The sequence below is a fragment of the Camellia sinensis genome, chromosome 1, assembly GCF_055761805.1.
Source record: "Camellia sinensis isolate YWXY chromosome 1, ASM5576180v1, whole genome shotgun sequence".
NCBI lineage: Eukaryota > Viridiplantae > Streptophyta > Magnoliopsida > Ericales > Theaceae > Camellia > Camellia sinensis.
Window position 1 is genome coordinate 18,333,261 of NC_138961.1, and position 16,259 is coordinate 18,349,519.

At 32.2% G+C, this 16,259-nt stretch overlaps 1 protein-coding gene and 1 long non-coding RNA gene across 2 annotated transcripts; both read left to right on the top strand.

The window, feature by feature from the left end:
- Window positions 1–8,840: 8,840 nt before the first annotated feature.
- Window positions 8,841–9,386, top strand: LOC145821592 (uncharacterized). The gene has a single exon (XM_082918133.1). It carries the CDS (start codon window positions 8,841–8,843, stop codon window positions 9,384–9,386), a length of 546 nt encoding a protein of 181 aa, XP_082774259.1.
- Window positions 9,387–10,233: 847 nt separating this feature from the next.
- LOC145791955 (uncharacterized) lies at window positions 10,234–12,961 on the top strand. Its single transcript, XR_014331215.1, has 2 exons — window positions 10,234–11,643; window positions 12,495–12,961. It is a non-coding gene; the product is annotated as an uncharacterized LOC145791955 (long non-coding RNA).
- The last annotated feature ends 3,298 nt before the right edge of the window (window positions 12,962–16,259 follow it).

Consider the following 16,259-nt stretch of genomic DNA (forward strand, 5'->3'; position numbering starts at 1 on the left):
AGAGGGTATTCACGTCTACACGTTTTTTTTATAAGATCTCTTCCATTATAATAAGATAGCACTTTATTTCTCTTATCTTATAATCTATCTATCTATCTATATATATCTATGCTATATATTAAGCAAAATAAGGTTTTAACCCCAAGGCCTGTGGGAACTTCAATATCCCAATTTGAATTTTCTAAATTTTTTATTAAAAAAAAAACTCAGCATTTTTTATTTGGTCAAAATCCCCTTATTAGCATTTATTAACTTTTTTCAATCCACATGTCTTTCCACATGCCTACATTTATTGATTTGGTCAAAATCCCTTAATCAGCATTTAAAATCCCCTTATACAAATAATTATATATACAATCTATGTATAATTACTGCAGTACCATTTTCAACTTCTCTCATACACTATGGTTAGTGATAAGACTGTTAAATTATTTTTATAAAAAATCTTAAAAAATATAATTTATATATTAAAAAAAATCTAAAACAAATATAAATATCTATAATTATCTCGTGCATAGCACGGGTGATAAGCTAGTATATTGTATATTAAAAAAGGGGGGGTTTCTAATGAGAAGCATCCTAAGAGCTCCAAACTCTCATTCTAAAATTATTGATTTTTCAATTTATAAAATAGATTAAAAAAAAGTATTGGCTGATTTATTTATTTAATTATTTAGAAATAATAATGGGAAGATAACAAAAACATTTCATAATCTCTCCAACATAATCTCTCTCACCAATTTTCAAAAAACAAAAAATAAAATTAAACTTGCATTCTTCTTTTCTCCTATCTTTCTATATCTTATATATTATATTATAACACCAAAAAAAAAAAAAAAATAGACATACAAACAGATAAAATTAATAAATTAGATTTTTATTTATTTAGTTAAAATATTTTTTTTGCCTCTTAATATTCAATTTTAAATTTTAAAAATCTATAAAGTCTATCTAAACAAATCTAATTTGAAAATATTTTCCACTATCACACTTTAAATCAATAAAACTCACGTGTCTATCACATTTTTAACTCGCATCATAATTTACCTAAATAATAATAATTAAAAAAAATAGAAACAAAGATAAATTAAATTTAAAAAATAAAAATAAAAGCCGACAACTCCATCTAAAATAAATTCAAAAAAAAAAACAAATAGAAACCACACAAAAATAAAGAAGATAAAAATTTAGATATGGATCTCAAAAAGATATAACAATATCTAAATTTGAGTTATGATTTAATAATATAATTATCTTCTTCTTTTTTTATGTATGTCTATCAAAATTTTTAATCATTTAATAGACCAAATTAATCAATTTTCTAAAATTATTGATTTTTTAATTTATAAAATAGATTTTAAAAAAAACTATTGACTGATTTATTTATTTAATTATTTTAGAACTTATAATTATCCTTTTAATTTATGAATTTCAAATGGAAAGATAGCAAAAATATTTCATAATCTCTTCATCCTAATCTCTCTCACCGATTTTCAAAAAAAATATTAAAACTTGTCTGCCTTCTCTCTTCCCGCAAAAATCAGATAATATTTTTCATAAAGGTTGTGAATATCTATCTATATCTTATATATTATATTATAACATAACAAAAAAGACTAAAAATCAGATATATAAACAGATAAAATTAATAAATTTGATTTTTATTTATTCAGTTAAAATCTTTCTTTTGTATCTCAATATCCAATTTTAAATTTTAAAAATCTTTAAAATTTATCTAAACAAATCTAATTTGAAAATATCTCTCACCATCATACTTTAAATCGATAAAACCCTCATGTCTATTACATATCCAACTCACATCATAACTTACCTAAATAATATTAATTAAAAACAAATAGAAACCATAAATAAATTAAATTGGAGAAAAAAATAAATAGAAACCCATAACTCACTACAAGAAAAAGCATTTTTGCCGACCACTTTTAGCTACCAAAACTAATTTAGTCGCCAAAAGTCACGGAATTGGCTACAAAAAATAATATTAGTCGGCAAAAGTCAACTTTTTAGCTACTAATTTTTTTTGTAGGGGAATGTTGATTATTGGCTACTAAAAAAATTTAGTAGCTAAAGATATTACAATTGGCGACTAAAACAATTTTTAGTAGCTAAACATATGACAATTGGCGACTAAATAAAAATTTAGTAGCCGTAGAGGTACCTTTTAGCTACTAAATTGTTTGGTAGCCGAATGAAAATAAAAAAATTAATTTTTAATCTTTCCCGACCAAACTTTTGGTCGCCAAATGTCAAGTTTCGGCGACAAAATTTCTTTTAGTCGCTGTATATCTACTTTCGGCTACTAAATTGTTTGGTAGCCGAATGAAAATAAGAAAATTAATTATTTTTATTTTTATTTTTATTAAGAGGTTGTACACCCACCATCCAAAAATATTAATATCTTAATTTTTTTTATTATCTCAAAATATTAATTTTTTAAGAAAATTAATTATTAAAATAATATGAATTTCTTATTTTGTCCTTTTTTTAAATCCATTAATAATACAAAAAGTACAATTATGACAATTGATATGTCTAAAAAAATATACTATCAAAAGGCAATTTTGAAAAATTAATATTTTTAAAATGTAATAATTGTATTATAAAAAGAAATTAAATTCTGAAAATAGATTATTATTTTTAGATGGAAGAAGTAGTCGGCTTTCATTTGATGGTTGAACACATCTTTTAATAATTGGGCCCTCACGCGAAAGGTATGCTAAAATTGGCAACTTGTTATTGGCTATTTGTCGATAGTTTTACATTGCAAAAATTTAAAGGCATAGTTACAGGTCAGTCTGATGAATTTAATTTTTAATAATAAATTTATTATTTTTAAAAAGTACAATTAAACTATTTATACTTTTTACATCATCATATTTCAATAACACTAATAAATTAAGAATAAATCAAAATTCACAAATAAAAGACAAAATATCCCAATTATTTATCATTTAAATAAATTTTTCAATATTATTACCAGTACTAATGAAATAATCATTTTACAGACACAAAACATATATTTAAAAAGTTTTAAAAAAATTTCATTATCAAAATGAGGAGTAAGTGTGTAAAAAAAATTCACTCATGACTTATGAGTAAATAAATCTGATTTGTAAGACTTATTTTTAATTTTATACTTTCTAAATATTTCTAAATTTTGTAATTTTTTTTTCACAAACTGAGTCATAAAACTCCAATAAAGTAAAAAGTATAAACAATAAATAAAATTAAAAAATATTAATTTAACAAGCCTGATCTATTTTTCATTGACTTGAAAAAAATTAGCAGCAAATATTCGCTCTATTTCTCTCTCTTTTTGTCTATCTCTCACTCATCTTTTGTTTCTCTCTCTGTCACGCCCCACCTTTTATTACTCGGAGTCATTACCAAATTCTTAAACTTAATTCAATCTCAGAGATAACATGCGGAAATAAACTCATACATTCAATCCGTAGAAGTGATTAACAATACTCTCATTCGTATGCAAAGTAAATATTACATGAACTAACTTAATAAATTGCCCTTGGGCTTACATCATTAAAAGTACAAGAAGAAGGGTGTAACCCTTTACAACAATGGCATTCCGCCAACATAACTGAGGCCCCGTGGCCAACAAATAAGAAGATCCAAATCTTGTAGCACACCCTGCTAAACACCTGAAAAAGATTCAACAACGTGGGATGAACATATAGTCCAGTAGGGAACTCAACATGCTCCTTAACAATAACAACATTACAGATAGCTATGATCATGAACACCCATTCTCATACTAGAATAATAATGTGACAGTTTATACAAAATATATATATGAATATACATATGAACTTTTCTTGAAAACAATCATTTAATTCACCGCTATAAGCGATTTATCCTTCCTTTTTCCTTTCATTAACCCCCGTTCCCAATCTTTTATAACATAAACAACTATTTAGAAAAATAGATTCACTAAGCCCATTACTCTTCCATTTGCCACACATACAACAGATGTGCCTTTTCAAAACATATTTGGCATTTTAATGCAATTCCCATTATATCATAATTATCCATACACACCTCTATAAAAAAGATAACAACTCAACTACATACATAAAATCAATCAATGAGTCAACTCGTCCCTCCAACACTGTAACAAATACAATCCACAATGTTTCCAGATACACTGAAACAATAACAAAACAACAATGCACTACTAGCTATATGCGTAGTAAGCCAAAGATACACTTCTCACAACAATCTACCAGTTTACCAGGCGCTAGCTGGAAGGGTATGGTACCTTAGATTATCAGCGCGTCAGTTCTCCAGGCGCTAGCTGGAAGGGTATGATACCTCTGATTATAAGCGCTGAACACATAAGTGTGTGGAGTTCATCACCTATCTTCTCACACACACTGGAGTACAACCCCTCTCTTCTCCTCAACCAGTATACAAATATAATGTAGTTCAGCATTTCATTACATATGATGTTCAATCAACAATGGTGTAATACATACACAACAATTCAACACAACCTTATCATCCTCCACCGATGACCAAAATATCCAGATGCATGCATATTATACATCTATTAACAGACCCAACTAACATGAGAGTACAAAACTCAGCAACAACATGAACATGGTAGTTAAAGCTATACCCCACACAAGTGTGTTCAACACTCAAGATACAACATTACAATTCTCTTATACTTGTTTCAAAATACCTTTCCCATTTCACAAAATGAATTCCACTTCCTTTGTTTTCACAAAAATCATTCCTATGGACAAAAGCCATACTTCATTTAAATTCACTACATTCTTTTCAAAGCCATTTCAAACTAATTATGCACATTAAGTCATAAACAATAAATTAGGGTCTTTCCTTCATCTTTCTCAATATTGACCAAAAAGGCCTAATTAACATCAACAAACAACAATAACCACAATTAAGACTCAAAATACCTAAGTATTTGCCCAAAGATCTAAACCCCTCAATTAATCTATTAAATCGAATAAGAAAATTTAGGGTTTCCTCTCCTTTCAACAACCACATGCTAATTAACACCCCAATTAGCCCAAATCATAACTAATGATAATAAACCCAAATTCAATAACCAACCCAAGGTTCAGTCCCATGATTTTCACAAATCCAACATGATACAATTTTTATGCAATACAAAAACTACCACATGTCTATCTATAGACGAAGTATTGAAAAGAAACAAGGAGAATCCCTACCTCGAACAAAGAACACAAAGGGAGAAGATGACCCAAAATCCAAGTGCTCCAAATCCTCTATTTTTCAGATTAGAATGAAGCCCAAGCCGCCCTCTATCTTATTAACAAAGGACCTAGGATGGATTCACACTAGAAGTAGATGAAAACCTAGAAAGAAGATGAGTTTAGAGAGAGAGAAGTCGTACCTAGGGTTTGGAAACTAGAAGAGGATGAAAAGACTGATCAAAACCCGCTGCTGCCTATTTAAACTGGACAGGCTCGCTCGAGCGAAGACTTGGTCGCTCGAGCAACCAGACACAGGAAATCCTCGCTCGAGCGAAGAAAAGCTCGCTCGAGCCAAAAACTCGATGCTTCAGGTCTGCAACCCAGAAGCTCGCTCGATCGAAGAAACTCTCGCTCGAGCGAAGAAACACTGCTCACAGGTCTATACTAGACGCAAACACTCGCTCGAGCGAAGAAACCCTGGCTCGAGCCACCAGACACAAAACTCAACCCTCGCTCGAGCGACCAAACTCTCGCTCGAGCGACCAATCCAAATTCTGGACAGTAACCCCTGGTTTCAAAACCCAACCAAAACAAAACAAACCTGCCCAACACATCCGATAACTCAAAAGAGAAAATAAAGGATGACAACCACAATTATACATTGAGAGAACCCAAGGAACCTAAGCCCGGATACAACAACCAAAAGGAAAAAGACCGGGGTCGCTATAACCTCCCCCCCTTAAAGAATTTCGTCCCCGAAATTAAGGTACGCCAAAACACAAAGCCGACTGATCTCACAACACACCTTTAATCCACTCTTACCAGAGAAAAGACTAACCAAGGGAAACATTCCAAACGACAACACTTAGGTACGAAAACCTCAACAACCCAAACCTTTCCCCAAACAATGACCAACAACTGACTAGCACAACAAGCTAAGTCACTATTCAACAACATAATTCTCAACCATACGACCAAAGCAAATCTTTTGAGCAAATTATAGGAAAACACCTTCTTGTTCAAGAGACATTTCTCAATGTACACATTCCAAAATAAATCTTTCATTTTCCATGCGAAACTCAATAGTTTTGTAAATATATATATATAAATTTTTTTTTTTTTTCAACCACGGTGTTATCCAAAACACATAATCATCCACATTTTATCTGCCAAAAGATTCATTTGGAATTCCTCAAAACCTTTGAATTAAATCAATTTCTCAACAACGCCCTTAGATGGCCCAAACACTAGAAAAAAAAATTTTGTTTTCCTATTCTTTCCAAAATAACATTATCAACAACCATCACACACACAGTGATGCCACAGCCAACACCGAACATAACATTTCTATAATGATAGTTAATAGAAATTACAACAATACTATCAACACATAAGGCATAAGAAATTCATGGTTTTGCAATTCTATTCCGCCTCTTTTACTTATCCAATTAAATAACATACACCCGGCTCAGAACCTGGCCAAACAATTAAATGAAATAGTAACTCATTTAAAACATTTTTCACTTCACAATAGATAAGCATATGAGCTATATCAATCTTTCAATAGATACACATTTTGGCGTTGTATCATCGGAGTCCATCCCCTATCTCCTCCCAAACAATATACATACATATAATGTATATAAAAAAAAAATCCAATCATTCACAATGATAATTCAATACACATAATTGCTGTATTATAATAACCGTCATATTCAATGACTCAACCGGATGATTAATTTCAGTTTTCCCCTAATCAACACACAAAGTCTACAACAAACGAGGCTAATCTCATGGTGACCAATGTCAACCCAAAACCCGATACAAACGAGCTGACTAATCAACTCAATAAACTCCACACTCAGTAATCCATACATGATGTGCCACTCAAACCATACCCAATAATTGATAACCAATCACAATACAAACACTACCCCTACACAACCGATGGGGTCACCACGGACTCACTGAATAGCAAGGCCCAAAACACGAACTAACATACAAGTACCATTCCTTCTAACTTGAGACACAAATCCCACATAACCTTGCCAATACCACGCAATTCTCTAAACCATCTCATCAATCTCAACCACTCACAGATTCCCATTCTCAACCAATAAACTCCAAAAGTGAACAAGGCCCACAGGCCGTCACAAGGCTAACTCAATATACAGTACCAAGCAAGCAACAATACTAGGATCACTGATCCCATCAAAAACTTCTCAATATAAATACTAGAGGGTTCGAAATTCCATACATACTCCCCAATACACGAGGATTAAACAAACAATACTATGCATACAAATGCGATACATAATCATGATGCCTAAGCATCCAACAGTACACTGGTCCACAACAAAATCAATAACCAAGATACATCACCAGCCAACATACAAAAAGTCCCTCTCCAGGGTAACACTGTAGGGCTAACTAATAAGTCGCCCCTCGTGAGGCTCCCGAAGCCTGGCCTGCACGTTTCTGGTACCGTAACCGCCCCCGACTAGACGGGTATGACTGAGTCTGACTAGATTTTGAAACACTTGCAGAGTTCACACGCAAAGGGCAAAAACGTCTACCATGGCCCTGCTGGCCACAAACGGAACAACCACCAGACCCCCTACTCAGAGACTGGTATGAAACTTGCACCTCCCCGGAAACCCCAACAGAAGGATCCAAAACCCCCGGCGAAGAAAAGGAACCAGCTCCCGACTGAGCATGTTTCCGCCTCCACCCCTTACTGAGCCTAGAGCGCTTAGGAACCACATGACTGACCGAGATGGTCTCCTCCTTAACCCCATCATCACTAGCAATCAAGGCCTCCACTCTTCTCTCTCTCTCTCTCTCTCTCTCTCTCTCTCTCTCTTTCTTTCTATGTGTCTATCTGTCTGTTTATCTCTCTCTCCCATTGTGTTCACATTGCTCACTCTCTCCCTCATCTTTGTGTCTCTCTATGTCTCTCACTCATCTATCTCTTCTTTCATCTCTTTTCTCATCTCTTTTCTCTCTCTGTCTCTTTCGCTCATCTCTTTTCTCTCTCTGTCTCTTTCGCTCATCTCTCTTCTCTTTATCTCTCTCGCTCATCTCTCTTCTCTCATCTCTGTGTCTCTCTGTCTATCACTCTCTCTCACCACCCATCTCTTCTATCACCTTCACCACTACTGCAAACACCACGCTACTTCACCTCTACGACTACCATTACTACTACTATCGCCACCATCTCTTCCTATTTTTTACATATCTTTTCGTAAAAAACTAAAAAAATACCTCAAATAAAATTAATTTTTTTTACATTATATTTTAATTAAAAATTATTAAAAAAAATCAACTCCCAAATTTAGCATAAAAATAACTTTTCATCAAATTATACTTTTTGATCACCGGTGTGCTGAAAGCACCGCGCGCCTCTCACGCGAAAATTTGAATTCAGACAGCGCCAAGAAGCCACTCCCCCCATATCACGACCAATCTCCGCCACACGCCTCTCCCCTTTTTATGTCTCAGATTTCAGACAATCTCTCTCTCTTTCTCTCATCAGAAACCCTAGAAATGCTCACTCTATCTTGAGATTCAAACGCTAAAATCAGTCACAGATCTTCACACCAATCACTCCCAAACCCAAAAATGGCTTCAATCAAATCCGCTGCATTGCGATACAGCTCTATCGATTCTCGATCTTCGACTCAGTCTCACCAGTCCAATCCATCGTCCTCCACCGAGCTCAACAAACCCAAGCAATCCTCCCTCAAACGCCTCATCGCCGGATCCACCGCCCGCCGGAGCCAATCTCCGGCCGCGGCAGCAGAGCGCAACTCTTCGCGTGCCATCGTCAAGGCCAAATCGTCAGACGTAGCTCAGGTGAGAGTGAAGAACGATGAGAATTTTAGTGCAATGGTGAAGAAATTGATAGAGAAGAGGGCGGCGAAGCCGAAGAAGGCGGCGAATTTGGTCATTCCGGCGGATTTTATAGCGGAGGATTTGAAGAAGACTGCAAAGAATGGGTCGAATTTCTCCGGTTTGCATCGGAAGCTGTTTGGAAAGGGGTTGGGGTCGGGGTCGGGGTCGGTGGGGAGTGAGAAGAAGGCTTTGACGGAGGTGAAATCGAATACGAGGACTCTGGCTATGGTGCTTAGGAGTGAGAGGGAGCTTTTGAGTCAGAATAAGGAGTAGGAAGGAGAGATCACTGAGCTCAAGATGATGCTAGAGGGGAAAAACAGAGAGGTAATATATACTCATGTTATGGATGATATGTATATGCATGTGTTTGGGTATATGGATATATCATAGTTTTTGATTTAATTGTTGAAATTTGAAGATTGAAAATGCATTATTGGGATTGCAAGAAATATCAAAGCTTTTAATGAATTTGAATGTACCCCTGTTTCTCAGGAAAAAAAATATGTTTCTCAAAAAATGGAACTTCGAGTTTTGAATTTGACGTGCTGATAAAACATTGGTTGTTTTATTTTTATTTGTTTTAATGTATTTGATGGTGTCTAAATTTGTGATATTGTGAGAAGACAGAGATTGTAGATTTGACATTTTTGTGTAACGGGATATAATAGCAATAAAATTTTGATGGTCATTTTTTAATGTTTTATTTATAATGTTTTAATGGTCATTTTTTTCTTTTGGGAGCCATAAAATCAACTAGGATTTACACGTAGTTATGGGTCAGAATCCCTCAGAACTATCACGTCTCATAGCCAATTCTGCTGCACAGATAGCACAAATCTGATAGCCTTGCCATAGGTTGTCAAGGGTTTTTCTTATAAGTGAGAGCCCTTTAGGTAGGGTTCATTTAAATTTATCATCAGTCTGACTCAGTGAGTGAGTGAGTGAGAGAGAGAGAGAGAGAGAGAGAGAGAGAGAGAGAGAGAGAGTGAGTTTCTATGTTGTTGTTATAGAGAAGTTCATCTCTACCACTGTCAAGTCCTTCCACTTTTGAAGCACCATAAGATAACACTCGTAACTGATCAAGGCACTTGTTCCAGAATTCTCTGACCATCCTCTTCTTTGTTAAAAGAGCATGTATACATATATTCTCTGACGATTAGTAAGAAGTAGTTCAGTTTTTTGCATATAGGCTGCGGATATCCAAGTTAGCAGAAGCAGAGGTATAGGAAGTGATCTGGGTTAATTAATGGAGGGTTGGGATTCATGTTAAAAGGAATTAGAAGAACAAAATGTGTGATTTACCTAATGATGATTAAGGGAAACTAAGGAAATATATGCCACTCTAGGTTTGGCCCAGTCTGGGTATTGGGATTAATTTGGCCATCCCAAATCCAATCCTTAAAAACATTCAAACTGCAGTCTCGCCCGTTACGTTGTTATATATGGCTGTAAAGTGAATTTGACTGATATGTTAATATTTTGTAAACTTTCCACTGATATGTAATTTTCCCTTAGTAGTATTAGTTCAAATCCTAATCCTATACAATGTAAGCTAGAGGGCTGAAAAAATGGCCATGTGAGGTGCATATTATCCCTATGAATGGAAGTAGATGGAGAATGACATCTTTATTGATTTAATTTTTCACTAGCTTGACTTCCACTCACTCGTGCTTCACTAGCTTGACTTCACTCAATTGTACTGTGTAGGTTGAGAAACATGGCTAGTGTGAATGCAATGGTCATGTTTTAATGTTTTAATGTTGTGCGAAGGTATTTTTCATGTTTTAATCCTTTTTATTTTTTGATTACACTGAGAAGTTTGAATGGTCATGACCGCTGGACACATTGAAGTATTGCTAAAGTTTTGTTCATTTTTTTACCTTTCAGGTCACTTTGGGTATATAGAATTACCAATTCCAGTATATCATCCTTCCCATGTGAGCGAACTAAAGCGGTTGTTGAGCCTGGTTTGCTTTAAGTGCTTGAAGTTGAGAAGTGGGAAGGTAATGGATATGTTTATAGAAGGCTCCACGTAAAATCTATTTGTCATAAGTAATTAAATCCTTTTGCTTTCTTGATTGAGAGGGTAGCAGATTATTGTGTTGTGTTATGGAAAGTATAAGTTTCTGCCACTGCATCCTCAGAAGTCATGCTCTGCCACTAATATTAACTTCAATACTGTTTACTCCTCTTAGGACTGCCAACATTGCTTTATACTTGTCTTTATAAGTTTCTATTACTTTTTTGGGGTTTATTAGTTTGCATGCTTCTATTACACTTCGTGCCATATCCACTGGAGCTTGTTGCACAGAATCCTGCTTTCTTTGTGTCTTTTCATTGCTCCTTGATATTTGATTTCCTCTCTTATGTGGTGAAACATAATGTCACTAAGATATATGCCTATGCTAGTTACTCATACTATTGTTTTGTGCTTGGACCAGTTTATGCAGATGGAAGTATTTGTCTGGATATTCTACAAAATCAGTGGAGTCCAATATATGATATAGCTGCTATACTGACATCTATCCAGGTATGATGGAGTGTATATATGGTTCAAAAATATCTATTGCTAGGAATGGTCAAATGATATTGCTCGTAGTAAAAAATCGCCCTTTGATTTTGATTTAAAGATTCTAGTTTCGAATGATTAGTGAAATGGTAAACTGAAGCTGTTGTAGTTAATTTGCTTGAAAAAGAGTTATTCAAAAGAACTTTTTCTGTCAATTTTTTGGTGGAGTATGACAGACTCGTGTTTGTTGATTTTGAGAAAAAAGGGCGTCAAGCCTGCAACCAATTTAGAGTATGCTAGCACAAAACATATCTCCTTTGGCGCTTGTGCTATTTATTTTTTTCTTTATGGTTTCCACTTTCCTCTATGTAGGTAATATAAAATATGAGAAATCTAGAATGAAATACAAAAATATTTGAGAGCAGCAAAATAAAGTTGATTGGTTTGTGCATACCTATCTATCCACTTTATTTAACAGAACTTTTACTTTTCTTTTTTAAACAAATTTTCATAAGGTAGCAGAATTGAACCCATGTTGGCCACTCCATGCATACTATCCCTTGGATTTAGTGTGGCAAATAGCGGCCAACCTTTCATTAATTGTTAACAGGCTCATAGATATAACATAACAACTTGGGGCACGTGTTTATGCGTGGTGTGTATTAAATTCATACTGTGCAATCATTTTACTAATAAATAAATGAGCAAAACTGGCAAATGCATGTAATAAACTCAGCAGTTTGTCAATTGTTCAAGCATGACTCTACCATACCAAATAGATATAACTTCTAGGAATGTTTTGATTCCACAAAGCTACTGGTCACTAGTTCAGGTATGATGTTTTTTTATTTTTCCCATTTTTCTCATTGCAGTCATTGCTCTGTGATCCAAACCCAAACCCAAGCCCAAATGCAGGTTTCCCCTTTTTCTCATTTCAGTCAAAGCTCTGTGATCCAAATGCAAACTCACCTGCAAATTCAGAAGCAGCATTGTTGTTTAGTGAGAACAAGCGTGAATACAACCGGAGGGTGCGTGAAATTGTTGAGCAGAGCTGGACAGAAGACTAAATCTCTCTTGCTTTGGGTGCTATAGGACGTAATTAAGCTGCTTCAAATCACTAATCTTCCTCGTTGTAGGTGGCTGGTCTGATTTTCTCTGGTGTTTGTGTATCATTGCTGTATTAATTACAAATGTAATAGAAAGTATTATGTTTACAGGTTGTAATTTAAATTATTGACGTTGGTTATTCATGTATTATGTATGGATTTAAATCATGGTTATTCATGTATTATGTTGAATGCTTTAATGGTTGATAATATATTTTAGTGTTGATGGATTATATTATTTATACAGGGTACATGTAATATAAATGAATACAGGTTGTTTACAAATTTTTTTATTTTTTAAAAAAAAAACAGAAAATTATTTGGCCACCAAATGTTTTGGTAGCCAAATAGGTAATCAAAAGTTTTGGCTACTAATAATTTAGTAGCAAAAACATAACCCAAAACGTTTTTGCCACCAAATAATTAGTAGCTAAAAAATTTGAGAATGAGAGAAATAAATTATTGGCTACTAAATTTTTTAGTCACGGAAAAAAGGGTATCATTTGGCGACTAAAACTTTTGGTGGCAAAAAGTAAAGAAATGAATCTTAATAGGTTTTTGGCTACGAACAGTTTTAGTAGGCAAAAGTCACCATGCCTAAGGTAGAACTTTTAGTGACTAAATAGTTAGTAGCCAAAAGTTTAATAAAATGAAAAATAATATTTTTGGCGACTAAATTCTTTAGTCCCTAAATGTAGTAATGTTGTGACTAAAACTTATTCCCGACAAAAATTTTTAGTCGCTGAAAATTTAATTTATTTTATTTGAACACTTTTGGCGACTAAATATTTAGTTGCCAAAATATACCCTTTCCCGACTACTCAGAGTTTGGTAGCCGAATGTTCACTTTTGGCGACTAATATTTTAGTCGCGAAAAGATAACCTTTGCCGACTAACCAGAGTTTAGTAGCCAAAACGTTCACTTTCAGGGACCAAAAATAGTTTAGTCGCCAATACTATCGCCGACAGGGTATAGGCGACTAGTTTGGCGACAAAATATTTTAGTCGCTAATTGTTTCGGCGACCAAAAATGGGGCTTTTGGCGACCAATATTTTGGTCGCCAAAAGTGGCATTTCCTGTAGTGACTCCATTTTAAATGAATTAAAAAAAAAAACCACACAAAAATAATATTAAAAAAAAATAAGAATTTAGATATGAATGTCAAAAAAATATGACAATATCTAAATTTGAATTATGATTTAGTAATATAATTATCTATTTTTCTTATGTATATCTATCAAAATTTTAAATCACTTAATGAGACAAATTAATCAATTTTTAAGTCTTTTTTAAAGAATAATCTAATTAGTCATCCCAACTCCTAGGCTTTGCGGGCACTGGCGGATAAGCTAACGGATTGGGTTAAATGAGGTCTAAGTTGTTGGAGATAACATTTTCTCATTCCATAAATTTATTTGTTTTTTAATTTATTTATTTTTTTTCCATATGTGATTATCTTTTTCTACTGTTGGTTTGGTTTTGGTTTTGGTTTTGGTTTTGGTTTGGTTTCGATTTTAGTGAGATTTATATGTTTGTTTACAGGTTTGCATGGTGTAGAATAATTATCGGTGATTATGGTTGCAATCAAAGTATATATGTCCAATCAGTGCCAAGGATTTTGATCGGATTTTGTTTTCTTCAATGAAGACAATAAAATTGAAGTAAAAAAAATGGGTATCAAAATTTTTTTATTTTTTATTGTTATTTTATTTTATAGAAAATGTGAAAATTTATTGAGAATTCAAGATTTTACTATAAACATTAGGTAAATTTAAAATTTTTAAATATCATTGTGTTATTTATTTTTATCCTCTTTCTATCCCATTATACAATTACAACTAGTTGTTAGTTTGTTAATTATAATTCAATTAATTGAAAATGAAAACTCAATATAACTTTTCATAGATATTACAATTAATTTGTTACAGCTATAGTTGTATATAATAGCATAATATATAGGGATAACCTTTAAATATAATTTGTATTTTTTTATGTGATTAAATAGTCCATCTTAAATAGTACATAGAAGAGTTAGATGGTTTCTTTCATTTCTAAAAAACCCAATCTATTTTTTTTTTTTTACTTTTTAATTTTTAAATTGAAATATCAATTGTTTATGTCCATAAAATAAAACTGATAAACACATATCCAAAAATTACACATTTTTTTTTAATATGTAAGATATTTACCAATAGAAAATGTTTGACACCTCAAAATTATTTTCATAATCTGACTTATAATGATGTAGTCGTAAGTGTCAATTTTTATACAAATAAGAGAAGATAATTAATTAAATTATACATTTCAACCAACCACATACTCAAATTTTGACTATTTCAAAATGTTATTTCACTATAATTTCAATTAAAAGAATCTTCAACCCTTAATATTTTTTTAATCAAATTATAATTTGATAAAAATTTAAAAAGATGAAATGTTGAAAATTATTGTTTTTTCCATCAAAATTGGTGAAAAGGAAAAAAAAAATTGGGATAAGAATGAAATTCTTTTAAAAATTGATAAAAATTTAATGAAAAAGTTAAAGTAATTCATATAAAATCAAAAATTTTATTCAAATTTAAAATGAAATTAGATTAAAAAAAATGATGAAAGTTTGAAAATATTTTGAAACCTTCTTATTCTTAAAGACTAGAAATCCATGTGTGTATTACATTCATATTGTAATTTTAGTTATGAAATTAAAATCAAAAGAAATGTAACTTAAATTATTAGATTAATAATAGAAACATTATATTAATTATTGTTAAATATCACTTCATTTCATATTTAATAATAAAATTGTTTATTTGTCTTACATATAACTTTTAAATTTGTATATTTTCATAACAAAAAGAGATATGTCACAACTCATTTAATCTCATTTAATCAGATTTAACTTTTTTTTAATACAAATTATCAAAATTGTACTAATTAGACTTATATATATATATATATATATTTTAAACTAATAATTTAAAAATTTATAAACATAAAAGTTAACTTATAAATTTTATGTATACCATAAGATAAAATATTAAATTATTTCAAAATAATTATAATAATTTTTTTTAATTTATAAAATCCCGTGCATAGCATGGGTTACCACTACTATCTATATCTATCAATACTATATATTAAGCAAAAGGGGGTTTTTAACCCCAAGCCTTGTGGGAGCTCCAATTTCCCAATCTAAATTTCCTGGTTTTTTGATTTTTTTTTTAAAAAAAAACCGTAGCATTTATTAACTTTTCTCAACCCCCAAGTCTTACCTTCATGATAACACTTTAATGCATTAAGAACAAACATAAAAAAAATTCTTTGAAATCCAACACATATGAATTCCTTGAAAAGTTCCAACACATATTGTAACGCCCTCAAAATTAACCCATTATATATCATTGACATGCATTATTTAAAGAAGACAATTTATTAATTCATTCATCAGAGTATTACTAAATAAAGCATTACATGTAACATCGAATAAAATGCCCTACAGGCTTACATCTTTCCAAGCCAACACTTGGATTCAA